Source organism: Dendrobium catenatum, unplaced genomic scaffold (genome assembly GCF_001605985.2).
Source record: "Dendrobium catenatum unplaced genomic scaffold, ASM160598v2 fragScaff_scaffold_171, whole genome shotgun sequence".
NCBI classification, from domain to species: Eukaryota; Viridiplantae; Streptophyta; class Magnoliopsida; order Asparagales; family Orchidaceae; genus Dendrobium; species Dendrobium catenatum.
The window spans coordinates 131,739-154,067 of record NW_021318633.1 but is presented as its reverse complement, the minus strand read 5'-3'; the positions used below and the strand labels follow the sequence as shown (position 1 = coordinate 154,067).

Sequence of the window (22,329 nt, the reverse complement as noted above, 5' to 3'; positions counted from 1 at the left end):
CGCGGGCCGGTGGGCTGGCGGGCGGTTCCGTGCCGGCGGTGGCGGCCGACCGGCCGGTTCGGCTGCCCGGTCCATTCCGGGCCCGAATTTCATCCCGAAAAGTCTAAATTTGACGTTTTTGGGGTCTCCGAACACGTTTTTCGACGTTCCGGACTCAATTTTGACACTTTCGAAGCTCAACAAGACTTCTATGATCAAGTTTCGAGGAACACTTAATTTTCGGAATACAATTTTCGCATTTTGACCAATATAAATTTTTGAAACATATATTTTCAGACTCCTGGAGCTTCGACGTCTGAAAATAGGGGGGCAACTGATACGTCGTCATGAAATCATCTTGATCGTGCACAAATCTTGAGGCAAAAATCAACCATAAATTAAATCCGGGAGCACCTAAAACTCCTATTTCAGTGAACTTACAGTCAAACTGAGCGTCTCGAAAATACAAATCCAACGACACCTAATTCAACTCAATCCGAGCTCAAATGAGTCTAAATCGAAGACTCGAAGTGTTGTTGGAAGGTTCGAATCACAATTTAAGTTACCAAACGGTCTCCGATTTTAACGAGCTTATACTCGAATCAACCGTCTCGACGAGACGAATCCAAGGAGCCCAAGACCGTCATATTCCGACATCACTAAGGCCTTCAAATGTCCAACAAACGGTGCACGATCGAAGGATTCAACATCAACAGTCCATTCGACCACTCCCTATTCGCCCCTGATCTCTCACCTATTTACAAGCCATGCCACTCAAGAAAAATTATAAATAGAGCCCTCATTATTCACAAGGGTACTGAAGTGAGAAGATAGAGAAGCCATAAGAAGAGAAGAAGAGGAGAATCAGCTCCTCCTCGACCCCCGTCAGAGTTTTTCCCGCTGCCTGAATACGCCGGAATTCTGCCGGATATTCGGGAAATGCCGGGATTTTGCATAACTTTGTTTTAATTCAGGAGAAACTTAGTTTAATCTGATTGTCCTATCCTAACTTGTGGGACGAATCAGCTTCTTGTAATTTACACAACACTAGTGGAACTTTTCAACTGGGCATGGCCCCGTGGTTTTTCCCTTTTCAGAATTTTCCATATAAAAATCCTGGTGTTCACTTTCTTTTATGTCTTTGTGCTGAATATTCGTACAACGCTCGGACGGAAATTTAGAAACTCTACTGCAGCGTACATTCTAGCCGGCAACAATTATATTTTTAAAAATCAATATTAGTTAATTATGTATAAAATAAAAAGTTTATTATAACACTTTTTTCTTAAAAAAAATAGTATACTAATAAAATTTTTAAATATAAATCCCTAAAATTCGGAAGAGGTCGCCGAAATCGAACGGCAAAAGCTGTCCAGATGAAGGACGACGACAGCGACGAGGATATCTTCCTGGACGATTCCTTCTTCGTCAATCGAGAGTAAAAATTTTTCTCCTACTATTTCTGTTTAGATCAACAGATTTAACCGTTAGATTATGTGAATTTTTCGCAGCTATGAGCTCACTACTTTCAATTTTGGCAATTCTGCTCTTCAGCTCTTCTGTCTTCGTTCTTCTTCCAGTAAGATCGAAGAATCTTTAACATTACCTGCTAACATTTCACCCTAAATTTGGGGTTAAATCATTTTATAATTCTTTCTCTGCAGCTGATTATGATCTTACAGGGCAGTTAGTATGGCCAGGTGCAGTTCTTCTGAACAATTACCTTTCAGGAAATCCAAAAATGCTTGAAGGGCTTTCCATTATTGAATTAGGTTCTGGAGTTGGTAAGATAAAAAAGTAATTTTATCTTTGCTAGTTTTTATTAATTATCATGTGTTTTATGCCAAGTTGAGAGATCTGTTTGTATTGGCAGGGATCACAGGTATTCTGTGCAGTAGATTTTGCAGCGAGGTTGTATTAACTGATCATAATGAGGAGGTTTTGGAGGTTAGGTATAACTACATTTGATCTATTTATTTGCATTTTTTTCATTTTTCAAACTTTGGCATGTATTTGATCGTAATTCATGTCATTGATTGACAAAGATCATACAATGATGCAATGAATTTGAATTTTTCCTACAACAACAACAACATCAAGCTTTTATGTGGGGTCAGCTGTGTGAATCCTTCTCCTCCATTATGTCTAGTTAAGAATCAATTTCTCATTCAAATTTTTGGGTTGTTTGATTGGCTAAAAATGAATATTGTATAAAAAGAATACTGTATAAAATGAATACTTTGAAGTTGTTTAGATGAGTGTAAAGTAAATACAGTTAATTTTTTTTTGTTTAATTTAAAGTAAAATAATTACGCTGTAAAGTTCAAAGATGGTAGCAAACCACTAATGGTAGTAGTCGGCGGTGGCAGATGGTGGTGGTGGTGGTGGTCGGCTGTTGGTGGCGGTGGAGCTGGAATTGCGCAAAGGCGGGCCTCAAGGCGAGCCTCATATTGCGCAATTTTAAACCATGGGCGGTGGTGATGGTCAGTGATGGGTGGTGTCACTAGCCGGTTGTGGCCGACGGTGGTCAAGCATGTTTGTTTGCCGTGTCAACGGTTCTCGCTTAAAACTAGGCGAGTTTAATTTGCCTAAAAAATTAACTAAAATGGTTTACACTATGTTTATTTTACTTTACTTTGCATTCAATTTTCTTCCAACCAAACACCAATATATTCAAAGCATTTGCATTTGGAATACTTTACACACATTTTACTTCCAACCAAACAACCCTTTAATAAAAAAAAAATTATTTCTAATATTTTCTAGCCATGTCTTTTTAGGTTTACCACTACTTTTTTTAACATAGCACAAATCCAATACATTTATTATCCTAATTAGGTGATCGAAAGGCTGACATTTTATGAGACCAAAGCATCTAAGGTGACTCTCTTTTATCTTATCGGCCATTATAGCTACTCCAACCTTTTCATGTATATACTCGTTTCACATTTTCTCTAAGAGTGAAACCACTCATCCACTTCATCATCTTTGCAACACTTAAACTTAATTTTATGCTTCTCTTTTAATGACCAACATTCTATGCCATAAAGCATTACAAGTCTCACCACCATTTTATAGAATTTTCCTTTAGGTTTGAGGGATACTTTTCTATCACACAATAGGCCCGATGCATTCCTCCATTTCAACCATCCAACTTGAATTCTACTAATAATATCCATATCTATTTCACCATCACTTTGAACAATAGATTCAAGATATCTAAAATAAATATGAATTAATGACTTGATTGCCTAAAGTCACCATCCCCTTATCTAGATTGATTACTACTAATTTACTCTCCATGAATTCGATTTTAGATCTACTCAAATGAAAACCTTTAGACTCTAAGGTTGACCAACATAAATCAGGTTTTCTTCAACTACCTCTCTAGTCTTATTATCAACAAGAAGAATATCATCAGCAAAAAACATACACCATGGTACATCCTCTTGTAAATGTTTAGTTAGAACATTCATGACTAAAGCAAAAAAATATGGGCTTAAAGTTGATCCTTGATGTAATCCAGCTGAAATAAAAAAAAAAATTGTTCAAATCACCTTGTGTTTGAACACAACAGCTACTGCATACATATCCTTAATGACTTGAATATAAGTATTATTAACTCATTTTTTTCCTTGAACTCTCAAGAGTACTTCTCTTGGAACTTTATCATATGCTTTCTTTAAATCAATGAATTTCATTTGGATCCTTTTTATTCTCTCTATACTTCTCCATCAAACTTATTCATAAATGTATAGCTTCCATAGTAAACCTATCTGGCATGAATCTAAATATATTTTGAGAAACATTAGTATCACGTCGTAACCTATGCTCAGTAACTCTCTCCCATAGTTTTAATGTATGACACATTAATATAATCCTCTATAATTCGCACACTTTTGTGTTAGGACTTGAACACCAAAATTAACGAACAAAATGTAAATTTCAGCAAACCACACATATTTTTTTATAAGGAAGTAAACACGAAAAAGTAAGATACATTATTCCTCTTTCGAGAGGAGGACTTTCTCTCCCAAACTCTAGATGCTGTAAGAATCCATCACAAAAAAAAAGTTAGTAAGAATACTCACAAAATCTGTATGGAGAAAAAAAAAAATACAACCAAAAGCCTAATATCGCTTTCTATTTTTCCTCCAAAATCTGAATTTACTCCATATTTTTCCCCCACATGCTCTTTTGATAAGTGATTCACTCATTTAATTCTACTCCCTTTCCATCTCCCCCTTTAATTCTCCTCCCTTTACAACCAAGCAGTCGCCCCCACACCTGGGCCGACATCCTTGACCGCCCGCCTGGCCTTCCTGCCCCTATTTTGAGCCGCTCGCCTACTAGGTTGACCCGGCCCAATTTTGGATTGATTGTAGTGCATGGACTGGCTTAATCAGTCCATCAATACTCCCGCCAATAGTGCCACCTTGTCTTCAAGGTGGAATGAAGGAAATTATTGTTGAATAATCTGATAGGACTCTCATGTGGCCTCGTACTCTGATAAGTTTTTTTCACCTGATGAACACTTCTTTGCTTCCTGTTACTTCCTGGCGCACTCCTTCAACATCCAGTGGTTCTAACAACACCTCCATGTCATTTGTCAAGATCAGGGGAAGTGATGAAAATATAAGGGGCTCCAATGACACATTGCAATTGGGACACATGAAATACTAGGTGGATGGTAGATGGTGGTAATTGTATGTGATATGCCACGACATTGATGCGCTCCACTATGGGTGTCAATTCAGGTCAAGGGTCGGGTTCTGTTCGAACCTGAAATTGACCCGGCACTATTCGGGTCAACCCAAACCCGACCCGTTTTTTAAAAACGGGTCAGGTTTCCGGACCCGAACCCGACCCGATTCGGGTCGGGGTCAACCCGACCCGACATGAATGACTCGAAGTTGACCTAAAATTGCTAGTTTTTAGGTCAAAAATTAGGTCAATCTTTGATTTTCGGGTCAAAATCGGATTTTCGGGTCAAATAGGAGTTTTCGTGTCAATTTCGGGTTGCTGGGTCAACCCGACCCAATTTTTAAAATGGGTTGATTTGTTGAACCCGACCCGTTTCGGGTCCGGGTTGACCCTAAGCCGAATTTTTCCGGGTCGGGTTCGGGTCGTATTTCGGGTAGTGTCAAAAATTGACACCCCTACGCTCCACTATCTTGTAAGGACCAAAATAACAGGGTGATAACTTCTCATTTCTTCCATGTGCCAAGGTTCTCTATCTGTAGGGTCGAAGCTTCAAGTAAAACTTATCCCCCACCCGACTTCAAGTAAAACATGTCCCTCACCTCAAATTGAATGTCTCTCCTGTGTGCATTTGTTTGCCTCTTCATAATTTGTTAAACTCTCAACAAATGCCCCTTCAGCTCCATCAAGATCTTGTCTGTCCTCTAAGTACTGCTCTACTAACGCTATCGGTATGCTGCCTTATCCATAATATATCAAGTGAGGCGGATCTCTTCCGTATAACACCTTGAACAGTGTTATCTGAGATGTTGAATGATAGGAAGTGTTATACTAATACTTTGTACATGCCAACTATTTTTCCCACAACTTTGGTGTATTCAATACAAAGCATCGAAGATAAGTCTCCACACTATAATTGATCACCCCTGTCTGTTGGTCTATCTAAGGATGATAAGCAATGATCTTTTTCAGAATTGTCCCTTACATCTTGAATAATTCCTTCTAGAAGTGGTTGAAAAGATCTTGTTTCGATTCAATACAATCGATTACGGTATCCCATGTAGTTTCACCACCTCCCTCATGAAAATCGTCGCTACTGATAATGTTGTATAGAGGTGGCGAAGGAGAATGAAATGAGCATATTTAACTCAATCGATCCACTTCCACTAATATCATAATGTATCTTTCTGACCCTGGCATTCCTTTAATGAAGTTCATGGTCACCTCCTCACACACCTTTTCTGGAAGAGAAAATGACTGTAGGAGTCCTCCTGGTGACATAGTTAAATACTTGTGCCTCTGACATATATTATATCTAGCCATCATCTTCTTAACATCCTTCTGCATACCCTCCTAATACAACTTTGCAGAAAGTTGGCGATATGTCTTTTTGACCCCTAAATGGCCCTCAATGGTCATCCCATGAAACTTCCAAGGCAAGCAGGGAATGTAAGAAGAGGCCTTTAGAAGCACAAACTGTCCATTATAAAGTAACTTATGTCCAACCACTGAATATCCCAGATGACTGTCCTTATTTTCCACTAGCTCCTCCTTAATTCTCCTCAATCTTGCATCTTGTTTGCTCTTTCTCCTTAGTGCTTCCCATTCAACCAATAAGGGTATAGATAATGCCATCATTTGGGGCTCCCCCATGCACTTGAATAAACCATCTGCTATTTTGTTTTCAACTCCAGGTTAATATTGAATCTCGAATTCATAGCCTAATAATTTGGAAAGTCGCCTTTGATGCTCCTCAGTGATCATTCTCTGCTCCAACAAATACTTTAAACTCCTCTGATTAGTTCTAACGATGAAACTTCTTCTCAATAAATGAGGCCTCCATTTATGAATGGCCAAAACAATCGCTATCAATTCTCTTTCATAGATTGACTTTAGTCTTACCCTAGTCGTCAACACTTGATTGAAATAGGCCACTGGTCTCTGGTTTTGTATGAGTGTTGCTCCCAACCCAAAACCCGAGGCATCTGTCTCAACTACAAAAGGCTGGCTGAAATATGGGAGAGCTAAAACTTGCACATATTTATAGACTTTGTCAACTCCTCAAATGTATGGGTTGATGATTCTCTACATTCGAAGTTATCCTTCTTGAATTGTTCTGCCAACGACCCTACTATAAAATTGTATCCTTTCACAAATTCTCGATACTAACCTGTGAATCCCAAGATTTCTCTCAACTCCTTCAAAGTCTTAGGTATAAGCCATCCGACTATGGCCTCAATCTTACTCTGGTCAGCTGCCACTTCCGTCTGAAATACCACATGCCTTAAATACTTCACTTTGGGTTGCGCAAATGAACTCCTATTCTGATTGACAAACAAAGTGTGCTCTCTTAAGGTAGATAACACAATTCCAAAATGCTCTAAGTGTTCCCCCTCAGACCTGCTATATACCAAAACATTATAGAAAATTACCAGCACAAACCTTCGCAAGTAGGGCAGAAATCTATTCATCAGAGAGTAGAAAGTAGCCGTTGCGTTAGTGAGGCCAAAAAGCTTCACCAGGAACTCATAATATTCCTCGTGCGTCCTGATAGCTATTTTGTGGGTGTCTCTTAGTCACATTATGATTTGGTGGAACCTAAATTTCAAGTTGATCTTAGAGAATATCATAGATCCATGCAACTCATCTAATAGCTCATCAATGACTAATATGAGAAATTTGTCTGATACAATTTCCTTTTTCAGGGCACGGTAGTCTACACAGAACCTCCAACTTCTATTCTTTTTCTTCACCAACAATACAGAACTAGAGAAAGGGTCCACACTAGGCTTGATGATTTTAGTTTCAAGCATCTTCCGAATTAGTCTCTCAATCTCGTCATTCTGGATCTGAAGGTGGCATTATGGCAGGACACGAATGGGGAAGACTCTTTCCTTCAAAACTATAGAGTGTTTGTGCTCCCGTGGGGGTGGCAATACCTAGGGAAGCTGAAATACCTCCCTAAACTGTCGAAATAGTAGCTGGACAATGTCTGGAATGTCCTCTATCTATGCTAGCCAAATGACTCACACTAGGCTTGATGATTTCATCTTCAAGTATCTTCTAAATCAGTCTTTCAATCTCATCCTTCCTTTAGAACAATAGAATGCTCGTGCTCCTGTGGGGGTGGCAATCCCTGGGGAAGCTGGAATGCCTATTTGAATTGTCGAAATAGTGGATGGATAATGTCTGAAATATCCTCTTTCTCCTTTGTCCCACCTCCCTCCAAGCTCTTGAGCTCCACCAAGAATCCTCTTCCTTCACCTTGTATGGCACGAATCATGGTTTTGATAGAAAACTTTGCTTTGGATAAGCTGGGGTCTCCCTTAATTAACACCTTCCTCCCCTCCACCTTGATTTTTATAGCTAATGCCATTCAATTTACCTTGGTCTCCCCCAAGGTTTGTAGTCACTTCATTTCCAAAATCAAATCAGTACTTCCCAACTCCAATGGAAGAAAATCCTCCCTAATGTTAATCCCTGCAGCTCTACCACCAAACCCTAACAAATCCCTCTACTCTTCTCTACCTTTCTTGTGCCCATAATCACTCAAAAACTTCTTATGCTCACTAGTTTCATCCCAAGTTTGTCAACAACCTGATTTGATATAAAATTATGTGTAGCCCCACTGTCCACCAGGATCGCTACTGCCTCTCCTCCTATCTATCCCCTCATCTTCATAGTGTGATTCAGGGTGAATCCCACTATAGAGCTCAATGAAACTTCAGCCACCTCCAAGAGTAAAGACTTCTCTTCCTCTACCTCCTCCCTTATTGCTTCTACCTCCTCCACCTTTCTCATGACACACAAAGAGAATCTATAAGGTATGATTTTTTGCATCTATGTCCCAGTGTAAATTTCTCGTCACATCTCAAACATAGCCTCTTAACCCTCTTGTCTTGCAGTTCAACATCAATCAGCCTCTTGATGTTTCCTCTTTGTCGGACTCCCGAGCTGCGCTCCTTTGAAGCCTCTCTTTGAACTAGTATAGTCTGTACCCTATGTGCCATGAAAGTGGTCATCATGCTGTAAGAACCTCCCAAACTGACCCCCCTTACTACTCTGCAGTGAATTCTTGTCCTCAATCAACTGAGCCAATTTCATTGCCTCCCTCAAATCATGGGGCCTTGCTACCCGCACCAGTGCTCTCAACTCTGGATTGAGGTCTTTCATGAAATTGCTCTCCAACACTGTCTCTGATAACCTCCCTACGCGTCTTGACAGAAGCTAAATCTTTCTCGATACTCCATCACAGTGCCTACTTGTGTCAATGCAAATAATTGCTCATAGTAATCCCCATCCCGCTTGGCTAAAAAATGCTCAAACAAGCAATCCTTAAATTCTTCTCACGAACAGATCAGGTGCTTCGTCTCCCTCCATTGGTACCTTGCCAGTGCCTTACCCTCAAGACATAGAGCTGCTGCCATAAGTCTCTCACCTTTTGTTAACCCATTCACCTTAAAATACCTCTCCACTCTTTAGATCCTCCCATGCACATCCTTGTCTTTAAACATCGACATTTTTAGCTTCCTAACCTTCGGATTACCTCTGCCCCAATTTCCTCTTCTGCCCCTCATGCCTCCTATGAAGCGAGCATTGGAATCTCTCCAGGGTTACTTCTCCTCCCTTCTCCTTTCATATCCCTCTTCCTTCAAAGTTAGTCTACCTGTTATATTCTTCTCATTCCCTCTTACCTCCATATTCTCCATCCATCCCCTTTCTTGGTAGAGGCTCAAGGTGGGGTATTCCCTCCTCTTCTCCTAAAATTTTCACCTCGCTGTCTTCCCTCGGTATGTTATTTTTCCTGATTCTCCTTGCTTTCAGCGGAGCCGCTTTAGTTTGAAACTCCAACATCCGCTTCATCATCACCTCTAGATTCCCAAACTTTCCTTCCATCGGTAAAAAACGCTCATTCAACGATCCTACATCCGTTCGCAGCTGCCCTACTTCCCCATTCAACTTTTCCTCTAACGCTTCAACTCTTCTCCCTGCCATCGGTCCTAAGAAATTGCTTTGATACTAATTTGTTAGGACTTGAACACCAAAATCAGTGAACAAACAGTAAATTTCAGTAAACCAAACATATTTTCTTGATAAAAAGCAAATATGAACAAGCAAGATAAAATGGTCCTCTTTCGAGAGGAGAACTTTCTCTTCCAAACTCTAGATGCCACTAGAATCCCTCACAAAAAACAGTGGATAGCAAGAACACTCACAAATCTTCATGGAAAAAAAAAATACAACCAAAAGGCCTAATATAACTCTCCCTATTTCCCCACCTAAACCTGAATTTTTTCCTCCATATTTTCTCCCACATTCTCCTTTGATATGTCATCGACTCTTTTAATTCTCCTCCCTTTCCAACCACGTAGCCCCCCCACCACTTGGACTCTCATCCTTGAAAGCTTGGCCTTCCCGCCCCTATTTCTGAGTTGCCCGCCTATTGGGTTGAGCCGGCCCAATTTTGGGCAGTTCTAATGTATCACATTTATTCTTAAAAATAGGAATCAACATAGTCCTTCAAATATTGCCTACTGCATAAAAAAGGTTCATTTCTATTAGTGAATAATTGTTGGGAAAGACAATGATAGTGAAAAAAAAATGAAAATAGAAAAAGAGATCATTGTGCAAAAGCTCACAATATTTTATAAAGACCACCAAATGATAATTACGTAGTATTTTCACAGTGAAGATTTCACTATGGTTTGATTGTAGGGGATTATAGCCCTAATTTGCTAAAGAATGATTAGGGCAACCTAACATACAGTAACATATTTTGAGCTCCATAATGACAACATAAAAACCTACAAAATAGGTTTATGTAGCTCGTTTTCTTCGTAGGTCAATAATTAAGTTCTAGAACTTAACATTAATGGTGAAGATAAAATCCGTTTTATACTATGTTGTTTGTCAAGCCTTTTGAAAACCATACCAGTTTCCAAATAATTCTGTTTTGTTCTTAGTTTCAAGAATCATTCATCGTTTATAATTAGGCATGCAGAATTGACTAAGAGCAAAAATCATTTTGTGATGTTTTTATATTAATGGGTTATTTGTTTAAGTTGTTAGATTCTGAGGAAGAATATAGCACTTGAATCATCTTTTGGAAATCTGATTTCTTCTGGTAAGTAATTTCGAGGATTTGAGGTTGAATCTACCTATATTTTGATTAAATCAAAATAATGACTACATGTGTTATCAGTCATATCACAGCATTGTTAGATGGATAAAACTATCAATCTCATGGCTTGCAGGATTAAATGCTGAGAAGCTTGAATGGGGAAATCGTGATCAGTTGGGCCAGATTTTGCAAAAGTACCGTGGGGGATTTGATCTTATTCTCGGGGCTGATATTTATATCCTAAGAAGCCCTCTTATTTTCTTTATTGAGTTATTAATATAATTATTTATATGATCCTTAACAGTGCATAAGCTTTCAACAGTCTAGTGTTCCTGTACTTTTTAGAACTGTGGAGATACTTCTTCGTTCCCAGGCAGGCAAATGCAGATTCATACTAGCTTATGTGTCTCGGACTAAGAAGTAAGCGGATTTTATTTCTAATCAGTTCCCCTTATATTCTTTCTGCTGTTAAAGGTGTCAAAAGAAAAAAAAAAATCAAAGATCAGTTCCCCTTATATACTTTAGTTAGAGAATGCTTGTGTTTGGACATTCAAAAAATCTTGGTTAAAACAATTTCTTAAAAGCCAAGAATTTTTATACTATATCTTCAATAATATATAGGTTTGTAGTACCAGGTTTGTCTGTACCCATACATGCATCTTTTCTATTTCTTTGTTCTATCAATTTCAGGAGAAGAGACATTGAATAAAAGTTTTTGTGGAGAGAAGCAAATCTTAGTTTTGTATTAAGCCGTGAAGTTCAATTTTTATCCTAGGAAGAAAACTCACTACATAGATGTAGTTGTGAGTTGGTCTTCGTTATAAGGTCCGTATGAGGTTTGGGAGAGAGGGTGCGGAGCCCCCTTCCCAAGGGTTCGAGTGAGGAGCCCCTACAATCATCCGATATTTATGGGCTATTTCATTATAGACGTTTTGAGCATTTTATTGCATTTTCAGTTGCCTTAGATTTTTTATTTATTTATTTATTTACTTATTTTAGATTTTTCTTTATAAATAGGATGGTGTCATATTTATGTTGTATTAGATAAATCAAGTCTATAATTCTCGACCATCAAATCATTGTGAAATTTATAATAGTGGCGACAAGATTTAGCCATCATTGCATGCTTTTTCACATTTTTGTACGTTTATCTTTTTTTAGTTCTCTGTTCATTTTTTCTCTCTATATTTGAATTAGGTTTTATCTATTCCTAATAATATAATAGATCTAAACACTGATTCTACAGTATAATGTAGAAGTGAAAAACAACTTTTTTTTTTTTTTGTGAAAACTTTCTCCTCGCTATATTGTCAAGAAATGATTCGTTTAGTTGTATAACAAGTTCAGAAGAAAGATTTATTCATTTAATAATGATTTTAGTGTTCTCATACCTTTCTCGAATGAAACCTCTTTTTGGGTAGTCGATCACCTTGCCTCTTTTGCGCAAGCATATTTAGTAAGTTTCATCAAATATTGTGTGGTAAATTAGGTAATGATCAGTGTGGAATTAAATCTATGCATATTGAGTACTTTTGAGCGGTGATAGTTCAGTATGAAGCACTTGAAGATGTAAATTAATTTAGTTGGTTACAGGAGTTATTCCAAGACGTCTTTGAGATGGAAAACTATCCATCAATTAAAGATTGAACTTAGCAAAGGATATTATGCATACTAGGCTCAACACAAAAACCAATACTCATGTATCGTTGGGTTTAGGGAGGAGGTGATATCATATCTTGTTTAAGATTGGGTGTACACCTATATTTTGAATCACACTTTATTATAAGTAGGATAAAAAGCTCACTAATAATACTATAATTGTGGAATCTTGAATTTAGGAGATGGTGGTTGTGAGAATGGTAACTCATTCATTAACCAAAGACAACCATAGACTAAAATCCAAAATACAAAAGCAAATATAAACTAATTTTATTTTATCAGAAAATAAATATATTAATCCAGTCAACTTTCAATCATCTATACATCAGAAAGGATTAAAAATTGGTTTAACAAAATAATACCTTCGCCACTCATACACAAAGGATCCTACCTCAACACTTCAACTACTCTATCAGGGTCTTACCCTTTCCTGTAATATCAAAACATCTTCAATGCCATATTATGCATAATGCAAATATAATGCAACAATAATTTAATTAGAAATCCAATGCAATACTCAGATAATGCATGAATTTCCTATAAAAAGCTACATTTCTTGTAAAACATAATACTCATTGAACATTGCCCATTTATTTTCTAATTTTAGAGTAACATTCATATGAACATTTTAAGATTTTTATGTAACTATTGCATTTATTAGTAACGCTTTAATTTAATATTATATTCATAAATTTGTGCAAGAAAAACCAACTGATAAACCTTCAATTTCATATAGTCAAAATATTCATAATAAGGAATACAATAATGTGGGCTCCAAAAATTCATCGCGCCCGAACCTTTCCACACCAGTCTCTTTTCTTGTTTGTTTATGACGGCGGAGAGTTTTAACGAGCTTTTGTTTCGGGTGAATTTTCAGAAGACATTAGGTTTTTAGATAAGACACCACCTAGAGATTTTGCCCTCATTTTATGAGGACTTTATGATCTGAGTTATGGTTTTCTATTGGCGCAATCCCTTATAGTTAATTACCACTCTTGATAACAAGAGAACTTTCGATTAAGGCTAGTTATTAAAGAGGTCGCAAAGGTTGTAAATCCAGTGTATAATAGCAACGATTTTAGGATTTGAATTTGGGATATGAATTTTGGAGTTTAAGACTTAAAGTTTATAACCATAAACATAAAAGTGGTGATGGGGGAATAAAGATGAGCCCGATCAAGATCCCATGGTTCTGTCATCCCGGGCTGTCATGTTCCCTGGTCTATTTAGTTATAGGAGGTAGTCGACCCAACCTGATAGAAGTTTTCTTATCGGTAGCCATGGGTGCTTCATCCAAGAATATCTTGTAGACCTGGATTGGTGTTTGTCTAAGGGGAAAGATCTGAATCTACCTTAGTTGATAGAGGGATTTACGCCTATCGAATATACCCTATGATTCATTATTCAAGGGTTTGACGTCATTAGGGTTTATATGGGCTTTGGCCGTGATCATAATATAATGGTGCTATTTTTGCAGCAAAACTACTCAATCAAAGGGCACGTGCCACTTCCTTGCAAGCAAGACACTATTTGAGGATGAACCTTAGTGATACACCCGACTCGACATTCGCTCTTTGTGAGCTGAGGTTAATTTCAAATTTATCACCCCCAAAAAATGGTTGTGGGAGGTGAATGAGTTTTAGTTTTAAGTGATATATTTTATTTTAAAAAGATAATCTTTTATTGGTTTTGAGATTTAAGCCCTCCGATTGATATTTATATTCAACACGAACATCATCAGGGTGATGTTAAAGTCACTTGTACTTTTATAGAAATTTGGGAGGCATTTTATGATTCAAGTCAGGTCGGCTCAAGTCTTTTATGGAGGAAGATGAAACTTGAATATTTGACCCGTGCACAATTCTCAGATTGTTAGATTTATGAATCATATGTAATGATCGGAGCACATGCGAGTTATATTATGTTTGAAAATAGAATGTTATATTTGAAAGTGCACTGTTAGCACTTGAAAGTTTGTTAGGGATGTTAAGCCCTTATGAACTAGCTCAAAGGCTAACCAAGAGGGAGGTGAATTGGTATTTTAAAAACTTTTCAAACAAATCACGAATCTTAAATCAAAACACAATTCACCACAATAAAACCAAAATGCGAAAATTAAATGCGGAAATAATAAAAGAAAAAAATACACCAGATTTATAGTGGTTCGGTTAAACCTTGACCTACGTCCACTCCTCGGAGGCACCCTCTGAATATTACACTAAACTTAGTGTCTCTCCTTTAGCCCCCACAACTAGGAGGAGAAGCCCTTACAAAATCACTTCTACCTTTCCCGGTGCGGCGGAGTAGTCGGGCCCTTTGACACCAAAAAGATCTTCTTCTTCCCAAAACTTCCCTCAAGATGAGCCTTGAATCCGATGGTACTAAGGTACAAGCTCACCGGAGCAACCGTGTTGAACCCCCTCCACACTCCCTTGAAACCCTCTCCAAAGATCTTCTCCCTCTCTCAAACTTCACAATTTCTTCTCTCCCTTTCAAGCTCTCTCTTCAAGTCTCCTCCAGAAGAACGAAGCTTCAATGGCTGTCAAATACACTATTCATGAGAAAGCAAGAGGTCTTTAAATAGATTTGCAAAACCGACATTATCGTCCAGGATGATCGTCGGATCGTCCCGTACGATATGCATGAAAAGAGAGCTTCTAAAAATCCTAAAAACTCAATTTCGGAGCCAAACATTATCCAGGACGATCGCAGGATCGTCCTGTACGATGCGCTTAAAAAAATGGCTTCAGAAAACCCTAAAAACTCAATTTCGATGCCTAGAATCGTCCTGGACAATCGCAGGATCGTCCAGTACGATGTGCAGAATTTGACCTGATAGTCCTAGACGATATTTAGATAGTACAGGAGGATTAGTACAAAAATGTAAAGATTGTCTAGGACAATATTGTGGATTGTCCAGGACGATTAGAAGAAAAATTATGGTATTTTGGCTTGGACGATTTAGGAAAATCAAGTATGTCGGCAAACATCGTCCAGTACGATATACAAATCGTCTAGAACGATCGGATTAATTAATCCCCAAATCACAGGATCAATTTAGGCATGATTTGTATTGATCGTCTTGGACTATCCAGATTGTCCGGAACGATTAGAACAAAAATTAAATCTTAAAATCTTGCCTAAATTAGTATTGGCGGCTATTTTCCAAGATCATAAAGGATCGTTGTGGAGGATCCAAAATCGTCCAGTACGGTTAGTTCAAAACTTGATCTTCTGGATTTAACTAGTTCTCACTCTTTTGAGTGTGTTTACATGGTCATCAAGCAAGCATACACCCTTACAAGACTTGACTCAAGAAATCAAAATTACATCAATGAATATTAAAGACCCTTTTACAACATAACATTATTCAACCAAATCTTGAGCTCTGATTCTTTGTTTGATGTTGTATGGTATTCATGAAATATTAGTATACACACAAATAAACATATATTGCAAATATAAGTAGATAACAGAAAGTGAGCCATAATATTTGTTATCATCAAAAACATAAACTCATAAGCTTGAGTTGGAACAATATTAGTGAGCATTTAATCCTGCACAGCATTTTCAAACATTTGTGTTTGTAATTTTAACACGTTGATCGGAGCACATGCAGGATTTTATTTTAGTATATAATTTTGAGTTATTATACGAGTTGTCTTCTGTCTGCTTATACAAATATTGCATATCCGATGATGTTTGAATTCATGATGTTTCTTGGAGTGAAATATTTTGGCGGATCACAGTTAAGCCCTATCTTTAGTACATTTGCACACAATCAAATGAACCATAGCCTCATTATATCTATAGATACCCTGAATCAACAAGTAATCATCAAGCCTCTAATCATCGTGATATAACTTTTAATTTTCTAGATCAATAAGATCCTTGCCCCTTCTCACGTATTCATGATATAGCTTCTAACAAATTATGGATAATTATCATGGAAGAGTGTTGAAAAGAAGCTATATAAGGCTCTTGCTATAATGTTAATAGCATAGGAGTGGTCTACTGTATTGGAGTCAAATGACACATCACATAGCATTGGCACAACTCTTTGAATATATCTCCCCACAACTATTGATTGCAGAATATCGTGTAAATGTTATGGATAATATAATGACTCTTGTGCATCAAAATTCATCATTGCAAAAAGACTATCTACTATAAAAGGCTCATCCCACAGAAAAAGAATGTTGCTGAGGTTCTTCGTTTGAATGGAGTTCTCTCAAAAAATTTTTTAGAACCAACTTTAATCATACATTGCTAAGACAGGAGGAGATACATGATAAATATTTTCAAGCAAAGACTATAGTAGCATGATCTTGATTTTGCTAAAAGATGCATCAAATTAATATGCTTTGATTTTATATAATCTCAAAATTGTACATTGTCAAATTCCTCTTGAATAGTACATTAAAGTCAAAATCAATTGTTAATTTCCTTTAATTATAGAAACAAGATTGTCATTTGCCATTAACACTATTTATATTATCATATTTAGATTGATTTAATGTTGTTTTCTGATTTGATTATAACAAGCATCTACTTTATAAGTCACTTTTAGGTGCACTATCATTTATTTAATGGTTTATGTAAATGGAAATATTCTCTCCCCCTCATTTTTTTATATTCCGATTAATTGGAAACTCCTGCTCCCTTTTTCTTAATTTATTAGAATGATAATTAATTAATCATATATATATATATATATATAGGATTCAAATTAAGATGTTGGAGGTCCTTTGTCAGTTTTTATTTCGGTAAACTCCTGGCTTCAGGGGATCATATCAATCCCGGGACTTCCTTCAAAATTCTCCTCCTACGGTGTTTTTTGCTCTCTTTTTTCTTATAATAAGTAATAAAAATAATTATAGATATATAACAGAGGGAGAGGGATAGCCTGAAAGGCACGCCTACGAAGAGACCGAAGCGACGTCGGGTCAGGCTCGGGCACGGAGGTGGCAATCGGGATTGACCATTGCTGGTTGGGCCGGCGGCTGAAGGTCGGGCCGACGAGTCAACGGCGAAGGCAGGCGGCAGTTTGCGCCTAGGGCACTGGCAATGAGGTTGTTGGGACCAATGGAAGGGGCAGCGATCGGCTCAATCAACGAGCAAGAGGTGGAGACTGGGGGCTTCAAGTTCGACTTCAAGCTTGGGAAAGGCGGACTCGGCGAGTGCGTCACGGACTTTGTTCGTCTGAGGTAAGTTTCCAAAACTCCTTGCTTGTGATTTTATTTTGTTTTTGCGGTTCTGAGAGCGTGATAGTGCAAAATCGGACAATCGAGTATTTTATTCGTGTGAGATCGTGAGGAGAGACGGTTGAAGGTCGCGGGATCGTGGGTACCGGTTGTTTGAGTTAGATCATGGTTACATCCACAGGTCAACAAATAACATATTAAAAACTACGCTATTAAAAACATTGTAAAACCCAAGAAAACATATTTTAATCATACCTTTTTATAATTTCACTAAATTGAAATCATAGATAGGGGTTTAAGAGTCTATCTTGTGCTTTATAACATCCTGAATAGTCCTGACGGACGAATCTTGAGTTTTGGCCTCTAAACTCTCTCCTTCTTTCTCTTTTCTCTCCTCTTCTTTCCCTTCCTTCTTCAGCAAGATGGCTGGGGAAATGGTTAAATGCATGTGATTTTAGATATTTAATTATATAAAAACTACTAATTTAATAAGCACCGCAACACCAGCTCCTTAATGCCGCTGCATTGAGCTGAATTTTTGGATTCCCCTAGAATCTATTCAAATTGAGAGCACACCATTATGGCGGTACAACCCAATGCCACAATGCACGTTTAAACTAAATTTCTCACTAGAGAGCTCAACATCACAGTACTGCCCACTCGATGCTGTGGTGCTCCAAGAGAAATTTCTTAAATTAAAAATCTTTTATCTAGTTTACTTTCTGACTTGCTCTAGAGTTCATGAAACACCCTAGGACTCAAAATTGTCATTTAAATTAAAATTAGACAAGCATCGACAATAATTACCTCAATTTATGGATAACAGATATTATATCCTTCCTTTATATAAAATATTGTCCTCGACGTTCTCATTATACAATACTATTAAAACAAATTTGGATACAATTGTCTCATTTCAGCCTTTTTTTCACGGATTGCTTCTTGTTCAAAAAATGGTTTTATTGAACTTTAACTATTGGAATTTATTTATTCCTTAACTGATTCAAATCAAAAGCCAAAATATGTTTAGGTTTTTCTCTATAGGTCAGATCAGGTTGCAATTCCACCTCATCTTTTATGAATTCTCGAGTCTACATCTGATACCCATTTTCTCAATAATGATACATGAAATGTATTATGATTATTCGATATGTGATCTGTTTGAAATTATTTATAAGCAGATTTCTCAATCCTTTCTATCACCTCAAATGATCTTATATACCGAGAAGTTAATTTACCATCCTTTCTAAACTGCTTACTCCTTTCATTGGACTGACTTTCAGATACACAAAGTCTCCAACTTGAAATTTTATAGACTTTGCTTCGGGTAAAAATTTCATCTGTCTGCTGAGCTTCTTCTAGCATTATTTATGAGCTCAGAAGATATCACCTTTCTTTCTCCTACTTAAGACCATTACAATGATGTCCTGCACCTCCTATATAATATTTCATATGAGGTCATACCAATGCTTGCCTGGAAGCTGTTATTATAAGAAAATGCAATCAATGTCACATGATCTTTCAAGCTTCCACTAAAACACAGTCTCAATAGATCCTCTAAAATATGAATAACTCTCTTAAACTGCCCATTCATTTGGGGTTGGAAAGTCATACTGATATGCAACTTCATCCGCCAGGCCTTCATGAATACCTTTTCATGGTTTTGAGGTAAACAATGTCGTCATCTTAAAAAATGATAATCTTAAGGATTCCGTGTAGTCTGTGACCTCCATATACAACTAAGTCAGGTTATCAAAAGGATTTGTCTGCCTCACTAGAAGAAAATGAGCAGATTTTGTCAATATATCTACAATCACCCACACTGCATCATGACCTTGCCTGGACTTAGGAAACTCATAGTAATCTCCTCCCACTTGCACTCAGAAATAAGCAATGATTGCAATAATCAACTGAGTCTCTGATGCTCAGCTTTCACAATTTGACATGATTCATACTTAGAAACAAATTCTCACTTCTCGCTTCAATCAATGCCACCAAAATATAGTCCTCAAATCATGATATATCTTGTTGCTGCATAGTTGAACAATGTACCCAAAATAGTGGGCTTCATGCGGAACCTCCTTCCTCATACCACTCAAGACCTAAAATCTATTACCATAGAAAATCATGTCTTGCTCATTTACTTGCAATTTTGATATCTTTCCAGATTGAATTTGATTTATCAACCTCACATATTTTGCTAGAGGGAGGAAGAAAGAGACAGCGAGTGGAATTGTAGAGAGAGGGTGGGAGCGAAGTTTTGCTCTTTGTTTATAGAGAAAATAGGAGGAGAGGAGGTGAGTGCTTGTGAGAGAAAGATAGAAGATAGGGTGGAGAGCGAGTGTGTGAGGTAAGAGAGGAAGTGGAGACATTAAGTTTGTAGAGAGGAAGTGAGGTGGCTGGGTTAAGTATGTTGAGTTCAGGTGAGATCAGGCGAGCTAGTGGTTGAAGGTGGTTGTGTGAATGGAGAGGATGTGATGCATCTTGGTAGAGCTGAGGCATTTTGAGCTTGCTACGTGCAACATCGTGTTAGTTGACTATTGTCAGGATATTTTTAACTTGATATGCATGCAACGTTGCATTATTCAAATGTTATTCTTGTCGAACGCACATGAACCCAATTTTGGAGCATATATGAAGATCTACAAAGAAGTTTCTAGAGTTGGTGAAAATATGGTTTAAGGTTAGTTGAAGTTTATGAAAGGGCTGGCTAAATTTGAACTTGTAGTTTGATTTAGCGTTGAAATTAGTTTTCAAATATCATGATTTTTTTTTTAATAAAAGGAAGAGGACCTCCAAAGTAGAGGATTGAGATATTGAAAAACAAATGAGAAGTTGATGGATAAATTGATTAAAATTTGGAGAGAGATGAGCTTTGGAAGTGGAGTTGTTAAAGTTTGGCAGTGCAAGTTTTAGATTTTTGGGAGTTGATTTGGCTCATATTTATGAGAGGGGAGAGTTTAAAGCTCTAAGAAGGTGGGGCATGGTTAGGACAAGTACAGAGGAAGAGGAGGATATGTTGGAGTTCTAAAATCCTAATTTTGTTTGGTTTTCAAATTAATCCACAAAGATGACTAATCTCTCCTTATTGGTAGCTCCAATTGTAGAAGCAAAACTAATCAGAACAAATTTAAGAGATTTAATGAAATCACTGATTGTAATTATGAATTCCCACTTTTTGGTTGATTAAAATAATTTCAAAATGATTTTGACAATTGAAAATCATTCCATCCAACCTTACATGGTTTGCCCTTTCTATTACATGAAATGTAAATAAACTTCAACTAAGTTAAAATCTTTGATTGTCTCATATATATAATATGTTGAAGATCTTCTTACCTGTCTTAAATCACCTCAAGAATGAGAATGCTTGCTAGGTATTGTGCGAGATGAATGGATTGGTCAAGAAATGGTGTAGTATATAACATTGTAGTTGATTCCACTATCCAATATCTTTCATAACTTTCTTCTACTTTCCCCACTAAAGCTTCACTCTCAATTTCACGGTATCATAAACTTAATTATAGAGCTCCCTCCTCCCTAATGCAACCTTTTGTGCTCCTATTAATATATTTACCTGTCTGTCTGTAATTCTGTCTGTAACTGCCTTATAGTTTGCTATTTCCAAATTAGATTTTTGAAACTGACATGTGCTTGCCTTGATGTTCAGCATGGATGAAATGGTTATCAATGAAGCTGTCAAGCTTGGAATGGAAGTTAATGAAGTCGCAGGCACCAGATCTATCATTTCAAACCTTGAAGGGGTCATATATGAGATTATCCTTCCCAAACAACATTGATAATTCCTATGAAGTCTTAATATTTCTTTGATTTATATGTAAATCAAAGTTTGCGAAGAATTGGCTCCAACCTTTTTTGTTTGATAGTGGATGCTTATTTATACCTTTTTGTTCCTTTTGATATTCTTTAAATAATATTTCAACCAACCATATATGAACAGGTGATTCCACTTGAATTATTAATATTTTATTATGATGAATGCATTATTTGAAGCAATTGATGACTTGAACACTTAATTAAAAGACTGATGCATCAGCTAATGCACCTTATTTTAGTCCATTGGTTAGAAGTTTAAGCTTTCAATTAAAAGATCTTGAATTTGAAGTCTTATATTATATGATAAAACTTGCTCAATGTCATTTGCCCTAAAAAAAAATAAGTGTATAACTCAACTTTTAAAATTTAGAAATTTTTTTTATGAAGGCTTAAAATTGAATTCATCTATATCAAATTTTTGTGTACTTTTAGCCAAGGTTTTTAAAACCGGACCGGTCAATGAACCGGAAGGAGGGGTTAGAGGTTTGATAGTTCGACCAGGGTCGAACCAGATGACGTAATAAATATATATTATATTTAAATATTATAATAATGACACAAATATTTATAAATATATAGCAAAATTTGAAGAAAATTATAATACTTTTATTTATCTAAGACACAACCAATCATAAAAAGATGCAAAATTACTTTATACCAAGTGATAACAAAAACATAACATATTCATAATTAAAATCAAAGTTTCACTTTCTCAATTCAATAGTTTCAAAGATCTCCTAAATTAGCATCATCAAATCTATCTATATAAGTTGAGTCTCCAGGTCTCGCTTCACCAAAATGTTCAAACTCAAATGCATCCGATTGATC

At 36.9% G+C, this 22,329-nt stretch overlaps 1 protein-coding gene across 2 annotated transcripts; it reads left to right on the top strand.

The window, feature by feature from the left end:
• The first annotated feature begins 1,293 nt into the window (after positions 1–1,293).
• Positions 1,294–21,622, top strand: LOC110106359 (protein N-lysine methyltransferase METTL21A). 2 transcript variants are annotated; one of them, XM_020836241.2, is made up of 8 exons: positions 1,294–1,417; positions 1,491–1,558; positions 1,662–1,763; positions 1,853–1,926; positions 10,750–10,804; positions 10,935–11,036; positions 11,113–11,221; positions 21,335–21,622. In XM_020836241.2, exons 1-8 carry the CDS (start codon positions 1,356–1,358, stop codon positions 21,462–21,464), a joined length of 702 nt encoding a protein of 233 aa, XP_020691900.1. In that variant the 5' UTR covers positions 1,294–1,355; the 3' UTR covers positions 21,465–21,622. The 2 variants fall into 2 exon arrangements, with proteins under 2 accessions (XP_020691900.1, XP_020691899.1); XM_020836240.2 differs by having other exon boundaries at positions 1,644–1,763.
• Positions 21,623–22,329: the final 707 nt, after the last annotated feature.